Below are 21,268 nucleotides of genomic sequence, written 5' to 3' on the forward strand. Positions count from 1 at the left end.
ACACTATTCGAATGTATACAATTGATTCAGCTAAGCAATCAAATGTGATCAGTTTCTAACAAATAGGCAAACCTAAACCAGAAAAAAGAATTATTATATTGAGGAGGCTTAAAATGATTCAAATGATACTAATCTGTCGTTTAATTGTGCAGCCCTTTCAAAGCAAATATTTTGCTAACAATTTACAGACAACAACATCCTGTAATGAAGGACTTGTATAAATGATGCCTATCAGAAATCCGATACTTCAACTGCTATTTCAAATCGTACCAAGAAAGAGAAAATAACTGTATGTTACAGATCAGAGGACACTGACTAAGCTGGACGCAAGATATTGCATATAATAAGTTCTTTTTAATATTAAACAAAGGTAACTGATTTTTCAACAGATAGGACCGTCGCTTTCTATTCAAACCGCTCCGGTGGAAAAGTGGTTAGAACGTACGGCTTAGAAGCGAGAGGTCGTGGGTTCGAACCCGACCGAGTCATACCAAACACTTACTAACAACTGATACTAGGCACTCAGCATTACGATGTTAGTGTTAGGATTGGTCGGCCTAGTATCAGGATAATGTGACTAGGTGGGACATCATATTGCATATCTGCGGCATGATGCCCCAGTGCTTGACATCACTATAAACTGGCTCACTACATACATAGTAGCGATATGGCTTATTTTGTTTTTAAAGCTACGTTAAAAATCCTAACCACACACACACATACACACACGCCTATTCAATAAACTTCTTTTCAAAATTCATTCAGCAAAATATCTTCTTGTTCTTCTTGTTCTTCTTCTTCTTATTATTATTATTAGTTTTAGTATTATTATTATACTATTTGTATAATGTCCCATGAAGTCTTCAGTTGTGGTCTTTGTGCAATCCACCATTTCCTGATTTTAATTACTGCATTATGGACATTTTTAGTTCAGATGTTCTTGGTTAGGTATAGTTATAATCAATATCGTCCCATTGTTTTTCTTTGATTTGAATATGCATTGTTTGATATATAAGAAAGCCAAAATGGTTAGGATCAAGTTCTTCCAGTACGGAAAAGCGTTTTCTCGCTATATATGCAAAACTTAATATATTGCTTTCATAACCTCAGTCAATCCTAATTATATGTCTCCCTAAATTTTAACATGACGAATGGCCAGCAAAATGGTTGTTCGCAAGTGTTACTGATAATGACACGTTAGCAGCGTTTTGCATATGCCAAATTACAGAAACACAACCTCAGTATTTCAAACTAGTTTCTAAAAACATTCAGTTTTTAACTACAATGGAAGCTTATCATTAGATCTTTGGACATACCTTGGTAAATGACGATAATATAAGATGAGATTTTCACTTAAAGTACAGATTCAGGTTTATTGGAGACCCTTGTTCTGGCCATAGCTTCCAGTGTTTGTGTCACCGTCCAATTTAACAAGCTGATATAAATAATTCTGTACTATACAATGGTTTATGCTGATTTCAGTGATAAGAGCAAGACAGCACAAATAATCGATTGCCTTTGAGTAGAAATAATATCGAAAGATTCGATATTCAAATGTAATAAATGTACTGTGAAAGGACTCGATATGACGGATGTATTTGTTAGTGAATAACACTGTCATGAAAAAAGCGAATATGTATATAGCATGGGTATCCATCAACATCTTTTAGAGGTCACATTTCTAAACGGGTCACAATACTAGTATCCTACTTTAGCATATCTGGCCTAAAAAAAGCAACAATTACATTAAAAGAAAATGGAACGGATTTACCTGGTGTTTGTTAACGTCAGTACTGCATCCTTATACGTATATATCGTAGATTCATAAACTGCATAGTGTCGGATATAAATAAAAATACATCCCTACAGAGGGTACGAACAATAGCCATAATATTACCTTTCTAGATGGATTTAGTGATATTGTTGTTGTGGGTGTGGCACCATTTTATGTGACATTTATTCACTGTTCAGCACACACATAACGGAAATAACATATTATAATGTTAATGGTAATAGTACCACAGATTTAATGCATATTATATATATCTATATCTATATATATATATATATATATATATATATATATATATATATATATATATATATATATATATATATATATATATATTGTCTTAGTATAAAATAGTTGGGCAAAAACACCCTTATGAATGATCAAAAAAGTAATCGAATAAAACATCGCTTTGTACAGGATTCAAATCTAAGAAAATTTCATATGTCACATATTACCAGGGCATTCACCCTGGTTTGAGTTGAATGTATGGCTAATGTTCATGTTTTACGTTATGACCTAGATTAATCATTCGCCAGCTTCTGTGGCAAAATCCAAGGCATAATCATAAGTCAGTTGTTATTATATAATTCTGGTTCTGACGTTGAAACGTTTTAATTTTCACAATACTAACCACATAATATAACGAACTGTTAAAAGCAATCCCAACTCCGATTTACGTGGCTCATATCGCATGCTGAAAACCTTTTGGTACCTGTATATCCCACTGTACTCTCATTTCGAAATCTTAATCCTGTGTATTCGACAGCATAAGAGGACATTCACCATATTATAAACGGATGAACTGACAATACCCCTGGAGAGAGATCGTCAAAAAGTCTCCATGTCAGAATTCTTTAATGAGGGGATGTAATGGCCCATGGGAATACTTAATATAAAAGCTTCTTACGACGTGGATTGTAGTTGCCTCTCTATATATGTAATCGCCAATTTCATGAATTCGAATAGAACATTTTTTTTATATAAACCTTAGCTACTGCTGGAACAGATCCTTAATTATAAACATTCAAGCAGGGATTGAAATCAATCTTTCTGTGTAAGGGTTCAGGCATCGCACTTTTCCTACAATCTGTTCAAAGACAATAATGGCTTTTAATTCTGCCCATATTCGTAAGGATCATACAATTGGTAGGATTACATTTAACAAATCATGCGGTTGTGGGACAAATGTATCAATACGTAGAATCTAACAAAGAATGATCCATGTTATAAGCATTTTAGGGGTAAGCTGCAGGATCAGATTCGGGCTTAATAGGTAAACTCCTAATGGGCCTTATCATATCTACTAGACATTTAGTTCCAGGCTTCTCGAAATTGGCGAAACTAGTTTTCTTATAACTTTACCTACTATTGGAATATATCCCCAACTAGATGCTGTTCAAGAGGCATTGAAATCAAAATCCTATAATACCATCGATCCATATTGTGCCTTTTTCATGTCAGGTACCCATAGACTGCCCCTTATTTCGTCAATTTCAACTGAAGATTTCTTAAATTTATAAATATTACAAATAATTCTTCTCTATACACACTGTCTTCAGACGATAAATCTCCGATTTCACATTCGTAAGGGTTTTATGTCTCACATTCGCATGCGTAATTAATACGTTTTTTGAAGTCGAATACTATTATTTCATGCCATCACTGCATGATACGACACAAACACATAACGCAACTAATTAATCAAATAATTAATTTCAAATTACTAAAACTGTATACCTTACAATAGTATGAACTCCATATAACTGGCGATCTATTGTTATTCAGCTTTATATACAAACTTTGATATTCACCCAGTTGGGTAAGGAAAATTGCAATAAATGCCCTGAAGAGTATTCAGATTTGATGTAGGATATCTTTTAATTACCAAAACCTAAGTGGTAACCAATTACTTATTTTATCGGGAATAGGCGATACTAGCCACTGAATGTGGTTAAGGAATACACATCGAACTGGGTGTAAATATGGTTGAATCTGTAACAAGGAATAAGAAGAAAGTAAAACAAACTCAATTTCAGTCTAAGGACAACAAGCCACCAATGTTTTTATTTAATGAATAAGCGTTTCCGTAGAAAATAAGTAGAAACTATAGGTAAAAACACAAAATCAAACTATGCGCGTTTATTTTATGACACCAGTGACCGTCTAATGATATGTGTGGATTTTAGGTTAAAGAGCTGAACGATATACACCCTAAAGTGAGTCAAAAAATGTCAAAGTCATAAATGCAGTGATAAATAATACAACTTAGGCACTAACCCTGTTCGAAGGTTTCTTTATTTTTAGATGCTTCTAAACTACTTCCCAGAGACAAATGACTCGTATCCCGCAGTGGTATATGCAAACGTGTACATGCTGTGCCCTAGAACACGCTTGCTCTACTCGTTTCTCCCAGGCAATATTCTAAGGCTCTAAAAGAAATATACTGATATTATTTGTTTGTTTGTTTTGTCTTTGTTGCTGCCTTGTCTAATTCATTTTCTGCTCGAGTGGTCTGGTTGTGCTTCCTATTTACAAAGATTAGTGTTTTACCTTAAGTTTCAAGACAAAAAAAACAATACTTAATTTTTTCAAAAAGTTGAGAGGCCTTTATTTTGATTTCCTGTATCAACCATTTTATTACATATTTACTTTATATGGAAGAAATTTAGTGAAACACTGATGTTGTTGTTGTATGGTTTAACGCCATTTTTCAGCACAAGATAGGCTATACATGGCAGCCAGTATAATTGGTGGTGGAGTGAAACACTGAAAGTCCAAGCTTGTATACAGTTTGATAATTGTAACTTGTATCATACCTATATAAATTAGTTAAACTCGCATCATCTGATGCTAGAAATTGGAACGAAATGAGCTGTATTTGGTCCTTGTTAATGAACCGTTACCGTTGTCCACATCGGTTGACCATAAGTGGTTTGAGGAATTCGTATGTCATTATTGTCTGTAAACGTATTTCTTGTGCCGTATGGGAAGGGGGAGAGACTATGTCCATCGACGTGTTGCAGTGTGGCAAGTTTTGCACTGAGAACAACATTTCGAGCAGCCTTCCAGATTGCGCAAACTGCAAAACTTATTGAGCTGAAACTCAGGATGCCGTTGAAAACGGCCACGAGTACAGGTACGGCGTCAACCTCTCTTGAAAAAGGATATCTGTACGTGTCCATGGATACGATAATTGATATGATGAAAATTGGGCAAACGGTCATGAACCACAAGATACTTAGGATACAGTTAAAGTGGACCTGCAATTAGATAAAATATGTAAGAAATGAGAAATATCAAAAGCAAATCAATACATCGTTCACCCCCAGAGGAAGTTCAATTCAATTCAATTGTTTCTTTTTATCACCATGTATAACCTTATACAGTACATACTAAAACATTACGTGGTCAATAAATGTGATACATGATACAAAAAAAAGCTCTGATATTTTAATAAAAAAAGCTGGAAATGAAAGGATGGAAAAGTATAAACCATCTTATGATAATGTACCCTAAATATAATATGTCTTTTTTCAACACTTCATACATAAGTTCAGGTATTGAACATAATGATTTCTTCTGACTAAAATTTGAAAACTGAATAAACTTGTACATATTTGGTTTATTCCAGAAGTTCGTTTTCATTAACTTCATTCTACACACATATTTAAAATCCAATAAACAAATTTATACGTGATGTTGCTTGAAATCAACCTACATCAACTGCTTTTATGGCTGTTATTTCAAAGTTAACGCGACCATTGTGTCACTTGTAAACAAATATTCCACTCAGTTTAATGTAAACTATTTGCAAATTGCAATGTTGCTAAGCGTAAGCAGTTTGTGAACGAATAGCACACCATTGTCAGAAAGCTTAATTGAGAACATATTTGGTTAGTTTTTACACGATATGTTTTTTTAAAAAAATTTCTCCGTATATAAGTAGCACCCGGTTTAAAAACAACCATATCTCACATATCCTTTTAAATGCGATATTCTTATTTTAGACTAAATACAGAATTTAATATCTGCTAAATAGGAAACGGAAAAAGAAAGGGAATGTCAAATCCTAATAATTAAAAGGTCTCACAATTCATTTAGTAGAGCGTGTTAGGCGGAAGGAGGGAGATAACATTTGTAGTGTAACCATTATATACATGCATGCAGATATTGGTGTCTGTCTCTGTCTGTCGGTATGTCTCCCTAAATGATAGATATGTATGCAAAACAGCGGCATGTTTTTCCAATCTAATACACTGAACAAAAGCGGAAAAAATGAGACCGTTTATACGTCAGTGCGTACATTCCTTATATCACATATAAGTATGTCTGGGCCGTATCTAAATTATATTTTTGTTTTTGTAAAGATTCAAAAGATGCCTATATATGCCATTTTTCATCAGTCATTTGCCATATACAACCTATTTTGTTTTATATCATATTTTAAAACCTCAGTTCATTTTTACATGGGTCATCTCTGCTAGTTCAGTTAAATCTATATTCTAGCTCGATAATTGTAGCTACAACGAGGGAGACTGATGACTGTATCTCTTTTGTTTTAGGCTAATATTCCAAAAGTAAGGTAATTTGTTAAAACTTGAAACTTTTCCAGATGATTACATCTTAGTAAAGCATCAGTTTCAAATATGACAAGATAAAGACTCTTTGTCATCCTAACAAAAGGGTCATGCTTCTAGAGACTTCCCAATTGTTCGAAAAGAGATTTTCTTGGTAAGAAAGTATTTGTTGGTACACTTATATGCTTATCATTGTTTGAAACCATCTCTGTATTCAACAACTGATAAATGAATGGTTCCAATCACTCTCATATGGTATTTTGTACCCTTTTTCCTTAATAAGCAACATTATAGATTGATATTAATTAGGGCCATTTATATTAGAATAGATGTTTGTATCAAGTTTATAATATAAGTGGATGGCGGTAAGTATGTCTTGATACTTTAGAATGCATGAATGCATTCCAAACTTGTTACAAAAATATCTACGTTAATCCGCATACAGTATATATTGACTAAATTGTTTATACAAGAAATTACCTTGTCACCCAGTGCACTTATTAAGGATTAAAAATTTCAACTTTAATATTACATTCATATATTTGTAGTTTTATGAAAATCTTCCGAGGTCTCTGAAGTAAATGTATTTTATGATGCAATATATTCTGCAAATGCATCTGTTCTAAATAGATTCAAGACATTTTTCACTTTTCTCATACAGTCTATTATAAAGGAACTTGTTTCCTACATTTTCCAAATAATTTAAATTTCTTTCATGTGAGATTTCGAGGTGATCAATCTTCATAGCCATATTACCTTTAATGATACATAATACTCTTTACACAAATTTTACGTTTGATTTGATCATTGCCACCACCCAATACACAATTATGGAAAAGGGCATCAAACTCTGGACGCTTAAGTTTAGGCGTGTTTGCTAAACTTAGGAAAAGGTGAGTAATATAGGAACAATCATTGCATAACTAAAGAAATTCCAAGTCGAAAACTTAATCTCTTTGAGTAAGACTAAGGATTTAACGTTTCTATGTACGCCTTCATAATTTAGCTAGCCCATATCATCTAACCCTATGATAAATTAATAGGACAATGTGTAATATAAGGTGTATGGCAATCGAAAATTGAATGTACCCTATAGTAATTACACTTGCACAACCTATCCTTACACATTATTGTTTTCAGCATTGATACAGAAACCTAAACACAGAATATTGGTAGATACTATATATAGCTGACTCTAAGGACGTCTCTGAGCCATCAAGTGTGAGAGCATTGTCCTTACAGTGAAATAATATATTCTGTGTTTTTATTTTTTATTCGTTTAATAGTTGGATGTTCTGAATCGAATGAGATAGCATCTCCGCAAATAAGGAAACAAAGCATGGGGGAATGAGATCATCTTGTCTAAATTAATTCTTGATTTTAAACCACGGTTAATTATTGTCAGTTACATTGAAACAATATTTAATATTTTTATAAATCGGCTTGAAAACCCCTTGGAAAGCCTTAGTCAAAAATTAGAAATTTTTAATCTTAATCAATGAAAATATATAATAAGCAACATAATCAAACGCTAACTAAACTTCGTTCAAAACAAGCAATCCAGTTAATCTGCATATTTTCGATTAACAAATAATGTCATAAATAATACGGATATTCTCTCTTATTTAAATGTCTTTGATAACATTTCCTTTCCTCAGTACTAGCAACTGATGGACGTTTATGTTGAAGTCGATTTTCAATGCATGATGCCGTTTAGGTTTAGGTCGATTTGCATGATGACGCGAAATTTATTAAACCATTAATAAATAAATGGTCTTCTGCTTTTAAAAAATTGTTTTGGTTTATCCCTTTTAGCGACAGATATACAAGCACATAACGTCTGAATTGATGATTGCTCACCATTATTGAAGATAAAATGAATCGCGTCTACAAAATATTCACTAATAGCTCCACAAAGGACTTTAAAGAACCCAATTGTATTCGATATTTCCATCGACTTTCATTAACCATTAATTTTTCCCATTAGCTGTTGATTTGGTTGGTGTAATTATGTCATTTGTTAATTTTCATTTTGTGTGATGTAAGTTAAGGACATCTGTAATTTTCGTTGAAACTGTAAGATCAACTACGTCTATATGGTGATTGAAGTCTAATTTATTCATTGTGTAATTCAGTTTCCGTTAGATTTTCTATCTCATGTTTTGTCAATGTTCCGTCTGGCTAAATTAAATTTAGGACTTTTGTATTTGTACAGATTCTATTTTTCAAATTATATAAATAGTTTGAAACTATGTCCCAGTCTTCCGTCTTAATTGCAGAATATTACACTCGTTCTCCTTTAGAGTTCTTGACACGGACTTTCACTAAATGTCTCGTTATCATATCTAATTCATGAATATATTTATATTGTTTTCTTGTTCTTTAAAAGTAATATCGTTTGCATTTTATCTTAACGTTGAGTTTGTTGTTCGTTATTTGAAGCATTAGAAACATAGTTTAATTTCTTATATATAAGACAAACTTTAGAAATATCTAATCTTTAAAAGAGAAGCTAATCTCAGAAATTGTAGTTAGTTCTAAGATACAATCTGATGCGAGAGGAATATATTGGTCTTGGAGTCGTTAATTGAATCCATCACATTCGTTATATAGACTAACGTCTTGAAGGAATGATGGTTTTCCTTCCAAAAAGGTATCTGTTATTCTGTTTTTTGAAAACTGGGAGTTGTTTAGACTCGAGAATGGTCAGTTTTATATCCTTGTTCTACGTATTGTAAGTACAATAGCTGAAACCCGTCTACTGGTTGTAATATAATTACAGATAGATTTGAAACCCGAAGATGACACCGACCATAATGTCTAGTGACTTATCAACATTTTACAGTTTGTAAATTCTAAGTGTCATAAAACAGAAAGTATATGTGTCAACATGTTTTAACGTACCCGGCAAACAGCTCCACGTAGTAGGAAACAAACACAAATTCAAAACTCCCTATCATATTAAGCGTTGATTGCAAATATTACTGGGTTCTTTCACATCGTCACAGCTGACACTTAAGAATATTTAAAGTTATATCGCGATTTCCTTTCATTTAGAAGACGGAATAGTGTATGGCTTTATACTTTAATCTTTAATCTAACTGTAAGTAAGTCTTCGGTTGCATGCATTGCATAAAGTGTGCGTTTGTAAGAAAATATTATTGCTCTTTTTCACTGGTAATTTTTCTTGCACAATCCTTTTTTATACACGATATCTTTTATTTTCGAGTTCGTGTGAAAAGAGTTCCAAACAATATCTTTCTTTAGTTGTAAGATTGATGGGTGTTACTTAGGTTCGTGTGTATACAGGTTGGCCTTACTTCAGACTTGCAACTCTCGAAAGCCTGTTTATCGTATTTAAATGCATTTTATATATTAATTACTGCACATCCAGAATGAAGTATTTTCAATTCTGGCTCATTTTCATTTCCGAACTTTCCATAACTGATAACGTTCGTGTAATTCTGACTATTCAAAGTTAAAATCTCGAGAAAATTGGAAATAACATTTCTAGCAGCTGTTGGCTGTAGGCATCGCGTTGTTATCCTAACAGCATATACAAAGAAACTGCACATATTGTACATGGAAGTAACATAGAGGTATGCCAATATTCTCGTCACTGTGCTGTATGCAAATGGACACCACTTACTTTGATTGATGCCGCAAAATAGATGGCGTTCAAATTTAGATTGGATTAACAGACTGCAATCACAGTGTCTAAGGCATAAAGCTAATTTTAATCCTGGTATAATGTGATTCTTCTTTTGTCTTTTCTGTTTTGTTTATGCCAACGAGAATGACCAATGGATTAACATCTTGTTTCTTTCGAAACTGCTCTGTAAAGCGAATTATATGCGTATCAGAAATCGAGCTAATTCTCTAACACTTTTCATGTATCCGATAAAGAAAAACATACCTCAGAATATAATTATGGTCAATTTGTCACCACTCGCAATTGGGGCATATGTATAAATTCAAAATTGTCCAAAGTACAACGACGTGTGTCGATATTTGGTGAGCCGAATATATATAAATCTCCTGCCTTCGTGCACTGCTAGAGTCTCATCACGTTACTGTTGGATAAAGTGGGCTGAGTGTCAATGAATGACTATTAAGAAATATGTTCGATTTTTGTGATGTGATAAAACACGCCTCGAAAAAACTGAGGTCGTTCAGTTTAGACTAGATAGGCTAAAGGCTCGTCATAGTCGATTATACGATATGAATAAGAAAGAATATGAATAAAATATAATGTACAATCTACACAAAAGGCTTGACACTGTGGATCAAAGGCAGTGTAACAATAGGCTGAGGTATGTAATCGTTGATTTCATTCTACCGATATTATATCCGGTATATATTTCCTTTTATGACATGCATTGTAACTCTTAATATCCACATTCTAGTGTAATATTAGAAACATAAATATTACTAAGAGAGTTAATGCCTGTTTGTGGAGACAGATGGACTGTAATTGGCTGGCTAGGTGTTACGGTTAAATCCAAATTCATCCTGTATTTATAGCTTTAATATACAATTCTGTTTAGATAAATATGCGCGCTAAGTCAATCCGACATAAGTTCGACTCAGTTGGTAGAATCTCATTTGTCTGAGAGAGAGAGAGAGAGAGAGAGAGAGAGAGAGAGAGAGAGAGAGAGAGACACAGAGAGTTTTCTACAGCATTAGAATACATACAAGAATGTGACGCAGGTTCTGGTAATTGCATTGCGATGCAATCCAGAAGATGACGAAAACAAATGCAGGCAAGAGGGGCTGAAAAAATAGATTGGCAAATTTTAAGATTGCCTGGAGTTAGCGTAGGTATTGTGACATGCAGCTCTCCTTCTAGTACAATCCCTAATGATAAATAAAAACAGTTCCTACATATATATGTAAATACATTCATTTAATGCAGTATACTACACTAATATTAAACCTGTTATGCATATTTATATCGAGTCTTTACGTTTAGTCTGCGATTCAGGTTTGTGGAGGTTTTTCCTACTTGACTTTGACATGTTTCTAAGTCGCAAACAATATATTTAGTACAATCTGAGTTTGAGGTCAGTCATTTTTCAGTTAAACGATGATTTACCTTGGAGTAATAATAATAATAATGATAATAATAATAATAATAATAATAATAATAATAGTTAAATAATTATATTTATGTGATTGCCCATGCAATGATGATGACAATTTCTTACCGTCAGGTGAATCAGCATCAGATTGATATGCGACGTTGCTCCACAAATGATGATGCCAACAACTAGATTAACAACTTGGATTATGTGATGTGCCACTATCACATTTTGCAGTATGCGATTTACTTCCATATCAACTCCTAGAAAAGAAATACAATATTTAACATCTGAAAAAAGACGATGTTACCAATTCTCTAACGGCATCACATGTCATATCGTAATATTGTGAATCATCGTCATCACAGTCATCGTGAGGAAAGGAATTACTTTGGAAATTGAAATCAATAGGAATTTCGCGCACTTATTATGGTTGTTGATGTTGTTGTTCTAGGGTTTAACGCCATTTTTCAGCACAAGATAGGCTATACATGGCAGCCAGTATAACTGGTGGAGGAAGAACCCTGGAAAACCCAGGGAAGAACCACCGACCCACGAGAAGCTACTGGCAGGCTTTCCCACGTACCCACGCTAGCCTAGCCTTGGACTCGAACCCACGCAAACAGAGGTGAGATGGCAATGATCCGGAAAGGTTAGCGCTTTAGACCACTCGGCCAATCGGGGCCCCCCACTTATTATGGCAATAAAGCAACTCGAATGATGTACGTCAAGATTATAATCTATTTGAATGAGCATCTGGGAAACACACAATGTACTTGGCTGTTCGTGTTAATGTTCGTGAGCGATGACCGAGCTTCATGAGTATATAAACAGCGGAGACAGTCGAAAAGTCACACTGTATATGTGATCTCTTTTAATAAGTAGAAATAGTATCCACTGAGGTATGCTGACAGGGTACCGTGATTAGCAAATCACATTGATATAATTCAGGTATAATGTCTTGGAATGAATTCATAATAATCCCAAAATAGTATTTCAGTCCAGTCAAAATACAAAATAATATCTCTCATCATTCTATGTTGTCTACTACTGAAAACAATGTTCAGCCATTGTGATCTAGGAAACAGGGGGATCTGGTTCAAACTACAGCTAAATTGCGTGTAATCAAATCGAAAAGATGAAAAGAACAATCTTTAAATTGCGTTTTTGAGCTGGTATAGAAACAAATATTCCGAAGAAAGATAATAAGACTAACGTAGTTTTTCCCTGGTGCGAATAGCCGATAAGGATGTAACCCTTTAACTGCGAATGTACTACTAAATGGAATGCTTAGTAAAACATTATTTTCACTCATTTGATTTTATGCGTCAACATTTATTTGAAGCTTATGTGACATTTTAGGAAAAGTGTCCATCATACTTGAAAAGTGTACTAAAGATAGTAATAAAATCCGATTGTCTCTGTCAGGTAATTCTGCGCCACTGTGACGTAATTTACATATGTGAAACGAATATCCCAACAAAAGCACGTGTTTATGCCAAAAAACTAAATATATACCCTTAGACGTCCAAACGATATTTAGACGTTCCCATGAAAATTCCACCTGACACTTCTGATTTACTGCATTCATTTTAGATTCTGTGTCTATACATTTTAATTGTTCTAAACAGAGCAAACTTGTAGCTTTTAGAGGAAATCCAAGCAATTTAAATCTGTAATTTCTGCATTCAGGCAGAGAAATGCACCCAGGGTCTTTTATTGGGGAAGCATTTCCATAAAGAATTCTGAAGAATTATATTTATATTCTTATTTTGGGGGTAAAATTGTACCTGTCCTTGCGACATTTGTACGAGACCATGTTCTTACATGTTAATGTAAGCTGTTGTTTTTAACTTCTTTCTGACATATTTCATAATAATGTAGGATTCAGCAATAATCATTAATGGTAGTTTCAACCATGTCGATTTGACGCAAATAATGTTAAAAGGTGTCGAAACACGAGATATTAAAAGCGGGCGTATTATGATTATAGGTAAAGTAAATAACAAAGATAATAACCTAAAGGATGTATGGAAGAAGACGAAAGATAGATGACATGCATGCATATGTGACATAGCAGACTTCGGCGATGCGTAAGTGTAATTATTTTAGTTGCTTATCTTATTCCTTGACGACATCAAAGTTTGATTCCCATGCAAACCGATAGAGACACAATAGAAGCCTCTGTAGCTTTAAAAGATGCATTTTCAAACTAATCCAATACCTAAATAAAACTGCCAGTTGTTTACTTTTACAAAATTTTTAACCTATTCAACATTGTAGCCATTACTGAGAGGAGAGAGTTGTCGATCCTCCTATATATACGGGCCTTTAAGGGTCCCTAGCAAAACTGTACGGTAAAATTTTTAAGTTTTATAACAACTAAGATAGTTTGTATCTACCGGTAAAACGTCGCTGTACAGTAAAAAGCTTTGTAGGATTTGAGAAAGTCATATATTTGTCGAATGGGCAACATTTACTCTTGTCAGCAAATATAGGTATATAGTGTAGCTTTGTAGGATTTGAGAAATTCATATTTTTGTCGAATGGGCAACAGTTACCCTCGTCAACAAATGTAGCTATATAGTGTAGCGTTGTAGGATTTCAGATATTCATATTTTATTTTCAAATGGGTAACATTTATTCTTGTCATAGCGCTCAGATGTTACGTTGTCAAATGTCACGAATTAAAAGAATTTATATATAACGGTTATCAATTGTACATCAGAAAATTATGATTGGGGGTAGAAGACTATATGATTATGTTAAATACGGCCTGATTTAACAATTGGACATTTCACGTAACGAATAGCATAACAAGGCATACAACCTGAATATTGATAATTTACACAGAACCATAACTCTTGGCCTAATAAATAGGTGTGAAGAGGAGCAATGCAAACAGTAATATAAACATTATTTCTGACGTTGCCTCAAAACCTATACCGATGTTACTCGACTATATTTGGTGACGTTTGAGAAAAGAGAGTCCATTTCATTACACATATGTTGATTTCGACATAGCAGAAGGAGGTTGTGTATAAATTACAATGAATGGGTTCGAAATGAAACTCTTGTATAAATATATAAATAGCGGTATTTAATAACTAAGTTGTTTATGATGTGAAATTAGTATTCAATACATCGGCTATAAATGCAAACAGATCATCTATGTACAACATGCAGATATACAGTGATTGGTTAAATAAAGAGACAATAGAGGATATTAGATAATTCGAAAATTATTTCTTCAGCCCTATAAATGTGCATACAATATTGGAAGGCACGGTTTCAAAACAGAACTGCTTACAGAAAAAAGCAAAGATCCATGCTATTTAACATTTTGTGAATATTACAGAGTTATGTGTAAGCTTAAATGTGTACATGTAGCTACAAGGTCGAAACTAACGACCTTTAACTTAACAAGCATGTCACATATATGAAAGTGAACTAACTGAAAAGAAAATGTGTTGACTGTATTCACATAGACATACATAACACATATATTCCGAAATTTCAGATATCAAACTGTTATAACATTCTGTACCAAAAACCTGTCTATTCAGTAAGTAATTTATTCACCAAACGGTCATGAAAATGATATGCATGAAGAAGTGCAAATAGTAACGGAAGAACGGTTATATTATATTAATTTATAAATGATTTAAAAGTGATAAATTCTATAAAGAAGGAAGGAACGTGATTTGTATATTTCAGTCGTTCTCATTACATGTATTGTACATTTTGTGTTCCAAATTTATCTGTAATCATATAACATAATAGTCTGATTGATGCATTTTGCAAGTAACACGATTCATGGATACGGACCTTTAATAGATGGGTGGCCCTGCCGGACATAGAATGCTGAGCGACTTAGTGGGCTCTCGGCGGATAACACCCATGTCCAGATATGAGGTAGAAGATATTTGCCGAGAAGCAACTTAAATATCTCTCATTACTGTCGCAAGTGTAGACCAAATGTCCCTGCTTACCAAAGGTGTCTACCTCAAATCAATCGAAAAATGGAAAATATGACAACCCCAAGTCGGAAGCTGAAGGCCTTAGGTATCCTGCAGAATGCGATGCTTACATTCACGATAGTTTAATTTACCCGCAATATTGTGTTTCAGTGTGCGCGCGCGTGCGCGCGTGTGTATGTGTGTTAGTGTGTGTGTGTGTTCTGTTAAGCAATATTTGTATTATAATAGTTATCATATTTGTTTCATAATTTTCATGTAATAAGTACGTATGTAAGAAAGATCTATTTGTCTTATTTAATAACTTTAGTAAACTAATCTATCATTATAAATCAGGAATGAGAATGGTAATAATATACATGTACTTACAAATGATTGTATACGGAAAATAAGAGTACGTGTGTAAAAATGTGTACACGGAAAATAAGCGTAGATTTGTTGTTGTTGTTGTTGTGTTTAATGCCAGTTTTCAGCAGAAGATATATACATGGCGGCCAGAATACATGGTGGAAGAAGAAAAGTGGAAAACCCCGGAAAGAACCACCGACCTATGATAAGTTACTGGCAATTTTTCTCATATACCCACCAATGGCCAAATCAGAGACTCGAACCCACGCAAACAGAGGTGCGTATATGTGTAACTAAGTGTATACGGAAAATAAGCATGTACATGCCTTCCATGATTTATGTTTGTGCAAATTAAAACAAATAATTGCGTAACAAGTTCTCTTCTAATGATTTTCTGTTTCATATTAACAGTTTAGCGCAAGAATGTATAAAGTTAATGATTATGACTATTATTTATATCTCTCTTTCATATTTGTTTAAAATAATCTGTTAATTTCGATTCCTTGCAGATATATTTGTATAAAAGACGATTGTGTGATCATTATATGGCACTAACGAACTATAACTTTCAAGCGTTCATGCAAACAATTCGTTTTTAACGTGACAGTTTGATTATCTGAAAATTGTGGGCCACATTTAATCAACCTCCTCTTTGTTTCTTCTTAAGTGCTTGAAGTGCGAATCAATTGGTCTATTCTCTACACGGACGAATATAAACTTTGTTATGGAACATCACATAATGCTCACTTCTAACGTGAAAATATAGCTGAACATCCTTGACAAAAGTATTCATACTTACGAAGTTGGTTATACTGGAAGCTCATGGTGGTAAATATTTTTAGTTGCTCCAATCAACAAATTAAAAAAGTGGATCTGTAAAAATACAGAAATTCTCATATTATTCTCAAAGATGAATTATTGTTGTTTTACAAAATTCCAGCATTGGTAAATGCGATTCAGTCTATTCACTAGTGGATCTCACTGCTGTATCAGTTTTTAAACGGTACCGAACAGACACCATACATTGATTATCTCCGTTGATATATGACCTATCAAGTTACGTTAATTGAAAAGATCGTCTCCATTCATCCTTTTTTTACACGATGCTACTAGGGCTAAAATGCATCTGCCTAATTAACTGCAACGAATGGATACTGAATTTAAGGAAATTTATCTTATATGTCGTCATCTGTGTATTTTTATCTAAATATAGTGATCGTTCATTTTAAACAGTTTGAATGAAAGGTAGTTAAACACCGAATACATCTGTGTTGCGTATTCTTTTGTGATTGTGATAAAGTTTATCAGTTTTGGGCAAGCGATTGCACACAAAATAAAAGCCAGGATAGAAAATAATAATATTATATATTTAAATCAGTTAAGTATTTCAAACAATCGTTTACGCCTTCCGCTTTAACTCAACGATACAGTTGCCAACATGATACACTGTCCTTTTATATAAGCACAATTCCTGTCAAGCATCACCATAAGCTACGTTGCGGTGTATATGCTTTTCGACCTGCTGCTAGCGAGGACGGAATCAGGTAGTTTTATTTTCAAAATCATATTTTGCAGTTCGATTTTAGAAATGCCCTCAATAAGTCAATTCAAATTTCTTTATAACCCTAAATACAAATATAACTGGCAGCCTATATCAAAATGACATCGTTTCCTGTTTTACTACTGAACATCTCATTATATGAGTACATTTTTTAATAATGGAGATTGGTGAATGTAAGCACGATATAAAATAATGTCACATCAATAAAATTTGAACCTTTATGGAATGAAAGAATATGAATACACATACCTTTATCTTCTTATTTCCGCAATCGCCTTCGTGTAACTGCGCTACTGCGTATTTAGAATGGATAGACCAGGAAGAGACCCAGTAACATTGAGAATGAGAGAGTATTTCATAAATAAATCCCAAAGATCGCTTTTGGTTTTTGTGTGAAATTTAATTGCACCTTGGTTATGATATATTTTTAATCTGTTCGCTCCTTTTCCGAGAGGCAGTGAAAGATCGAAAGACAATAATGTGATTTAGTTTAAATATTCTACCCTTAATGTACCTCAAATCCTTGCTTAATCCCTTTAGAACCTCCGTATAACGTGGGGAAGTTATCTATTTAGAAGAGGCATGATATAAAGCTGCGTGTTGTAGTTTGTACTGAACGAGAGGAATATCTGCCTAGTACGGAAGCCCATTAGTGCCAAATTGTGTCTGTAGAAAAATATATTGCGAATAAACGCAATACTTATTGCTAATATTCGCAATAGATTGCGAATAAAAACAATATTATTGTGAATCAACGCAATACTTATTGCGAATAAACGCAATACTTTTGTGATTTAGGCAATGCTTTGCTTACATTCAACCGGAAGAAGTTTTTGAATTTCTGTCGTTGTCAAATCGTCTGCGAATTTAGGTGAGTATGGACGTATTTTTTTACAGTCGTAAGTAAAAATGACAAGATTATTGCTCTATTTCTTATTGTATTCAGATGAATTTCAGTTTCGAATATTAATTTTTTGAAAATGAATGAATCTGTGGCAGGGCAACTACCCAGACCAAGCAAACTCCGCCACTGCAGAATGTTGGGTAGGTGGACATAGGTCAGTTGACAATGAGAAAACTAAAATAATAGTTGGGCATAACTGCATACAGCACCTCGGCCCACGTTACTATTTAGTATTCTCTTGGTACAGTGTACTATTGACATACACATACCCGGTACTGCTACCAAATCTGATTGGTGCACATGTATTCTAGCTTACTTGACTTCCGGTTCTATTTAATTTCAGCAAGCGATCGAAGATGGAGCCAGAGCTAAGTGAATTTCTAAGAGGCATAGGATGCCATGATGCAATTGAAACAAAGGCATTTCAGTGCAAACTGCAACCAATTAGACCTTGCGAAATTATTCCTATAACCCAATATAAGCCTAGCCCTAGATTCATCAAAACGTTATTACTATAACCCAATATAAGCCTATATTCATCAAAACGTTTCTGCTTTCAACTGCATAAACGTTTTCAGAAAAAAACATCTTTATAAACTATTGCTCTATAATGTCAACCAATATGAACAGTAGAAATGTGGAATGTTTGTACAAATTTGTTGGTAATTTGGTTACGTTACTTGAATCGGTTAGAAACACCATGCAAAAACCACACAAATGTGACGCATGAAATTACATGTGGAAATCCAAAGCACAATTTAGAATCGGCAAGTATAATTTACTGCAGTTTTGCTAGGCTAACCAAAAGATGTCGCTGCTTTATTCAAGATGCGCTTATGCGTCGTGAACAGTATGCATTTGATAAGATAAACTCAAGCAGATAATATCATTGTACTGAGCTCTAGTATCATACAAATGCTAAGCTATTTTTAATATTGACATCAATATTTGTAGAGATCGTGTTATTAATATTTTTATTACAATTACATCTACCCGACGATTAAATGCCATCTGTACGCGAAATGTTGGTATATAGTGATGTTAGATCATATGATACTAGGATTGAGTTATCAGATAACTGTGGAATATACTTCAATTTTTTTTAATGAAATCAGTATTATCTTTAATTTATGAAGGAATCGATTTCATCAAAGGTTGTAAAACACTAAAGAATTATGAAGCCTACAGTAAATGCGAAACTAGTTACACAGAATTATCGGCGTTTTTTTTTATATCACAATTTTAAAATTTAAAATTATATAATTAAATTATATTGTACAATAACTCATTTTACATAGGATTTAATATATTTATTTTTTGTATATAAAGTATTTCCACAAAGATCCGTTTTGCGAATGGTATCCTTGTCCCATAAAGGACTTACTTATCTGCGAAATGGATCGACTATACTTTATTATCAGTTGCAAATAATATTTCTGTTTCACAAATGAAATTATAATGTGTAATAACTGATTTTCAGAATCATTTAACATATAGTTTCAATAACGAGTGTTTCTAGGTTCGTTTAGTAAATCACTACTTTGATTTTATGAAATGTAATACGAATTATAGAGTTTGAAAGGATATTGACTTTGAAGTCCTTCTGGAAGGAAAAAACATTCATTCGCCTAAATTGGATTAGCAGAAAATTTCGTCAGCACTGGTCAAAATATCATTATGTACAGCTGGCATAAGCAAGGTGACCATTAATAAGCCGATTGCGGTTCTTTTATCTGTCAACTTCAGTCAAAGCCGATATTGTAATGTCCACGATGGATAAATGACTTGATTCCCACGCTTTTGTTTATTATAACTGTTCTTTTGCACAATCATTTATGTGTAGGTAACATACGGAGAGTTGTGAATGCGGTAATTACATTACAATTAATTATTTAGTTATAGATTTGTGACCATGTCCGTACAGTGACATCAAAGAAGAATATCTTCACCAATCCATAGTTTCTATTGAAACTAAAAAATAATGACAATTGTTGCGTATACAAATTCTAGATTAAAAATTATATATTGAGGTCTGTTCGCTGAGAAAATGTCGAAGAAGTATACTTGTTCTGTTTGTTCTCTGGATTGTAAGACGGACTGTATTTACTGTGAGGTAAGTGACTTTTTCATCTTACCTAATTTATTAATTTCTGTTGTAAGGCTGTGTTGATTATATGATGTCTCCTTAAATCAATGAAAATGATTGCATGAAGATAAAGTGTCTTGAGGAATGGCTAACTGTTGTTTGAACTTTAACATATTTCCGTGTTTTACACTACGAAACATACGTTACCATTCTACGTTACAAAAACATTTTGTAAAATACGTTAGTTATTATTTTAATTTTTTTTAAATTTCGTGAAATCACTTTAATAAGCATAAAAATGTTAATCATTTTATCTTCCTATAAAATAACAAATAAGTCAAAATATTTATATAAGATCACTTATCATGTGAATAATGATGATGTTCAACTATCACATACAGGAGAAAATACTAAAATGTCGAATGTACGTAATAGGGTTATTCAAACATATTTGTAATAATTACATGCCATATTTGCATGACCAAAAGTTAATCAAAAACAACTACATTTAATGAACATTCATTTTTCAAGTGTATCTGACACATATGTTTTTTGAAATCATATTTGTGAGTAAACATAAACAAAATATGGGTCAAGTGGTGCTGTTGAAAGTTTTACAGTTTAAATTTCAGATATTAATGATAATTATGTCGTAATTGTTAATTAATGTCATCGTTTAAAACTAGGGTGAAGTGAGCATGTCATTAAGCATGGAAATTGTAATGCTTCCCCTAATGTTATGTTGTTTGCACATTATAACTGTGTTCTTTATATTTATATGCAAATCTGAAGAGCATAAACACGGCGATGCGAAAATACATATTCATGCACATACATACACACATGTAAATGTCAGCTGACATAAATGTTATCCATAATTTAGATAAGTTATATAAGAAGGGGATACTTGTTTTATTTTCGAATATGTGGTCCAAATGTTCC

At 33.3% G+C, this 21,268-nt stretch overlaps 1 protein-coding gene across 3 annotated transcripts; it reads right to left on the minus strand.

Annotated features, from left to right (window-relative positions):
* Positions 1 to 3,822: 3,822 nt before the first annotated feature.
* Positions 3,823 to 17,741, minus strand: LOC149801094 (uncharacterized). Of its 3 annotated transcripts, none has more exons than XM_089955128.1 (5): positions 17,586 to 17,738; positions 16,575 to 16,648; positions 11,577 to 11,713; positions 11,065 to 11,142; positions 3,823 to 5,052 (listed from the first exon to the last, which is right to left on the minus strand). In XM_089955128.1, the coding sequence occupies exons 2-5, from the start codon at positions 16,597 to 16,599 to the stop codon at positions 4,681 to 4,683; spliced, it is 612 nt and encodes a 203-aa protein (XP_089811254.1). In that variant the 5' UTR covers positions 16,600 to 16,648; positions 17,586 to 17,738; the 3' UTR covers positions 3,823 to 4,680. The 3 variants fall into 3 exon arrangements, with proteins under 3 accessions (XP_089811254.1, XP_089811255.1, XP_089811256.1); XM_089955130.1 differs by lacking the exon at positions 3,823 to 5,052 and adding an exon at positions 5,059 to 10,205 and having other exon boundaries at positions 17,586 to 17,741; XM_089955129.1 differs by lacking the exon at positions 11,065 to 11,142.
* Positions 17,742 to 21,268: the final 3,527 nt, after the last annotated feature.

Source organism: Sinohyriopsis cumingii, chromosome 4, assembly GCF_028554795.1.
Source record: "Sinohyriopsis cumingii isolate HCF-2022 chromosome 4, ASM2855479v2, whole genome shotgun sequence".
In the NCBI taxonomy this organism is placed as follows: Eukaryota; Metazoa; Mollusca; class Bivalvia; order Unionida; family Unionidae; genus Sinohyriopsis; species Sinohyriopsis cumingii.

What these genes read in the sequence shown, in the direction of transcription:
- LOC149801094 (XM_089955128.1), bottom strand. Translation starts at nt 16,599, where the DNA reads ATGAGCTTCCAGTATAACCAACTTC. An exon ending in TGATGCTGATTCACCTGACG is followed by an intron (nt 11,143 to 11,576) that starts GTAAGAAATTGT and finishes CTATTTTTTCAG; the next exon opens with CCCCTCTTGCCTGCATTTGT. An exon ending in AGAACCTGCGTCACATTCTT is followed by an intron (nt 5,053 to 11,064) that starts GTATGTATTCTA and finishes ATCTAATTGCAG; the next exon opens with GTCCACTTTAACTGTATCCT.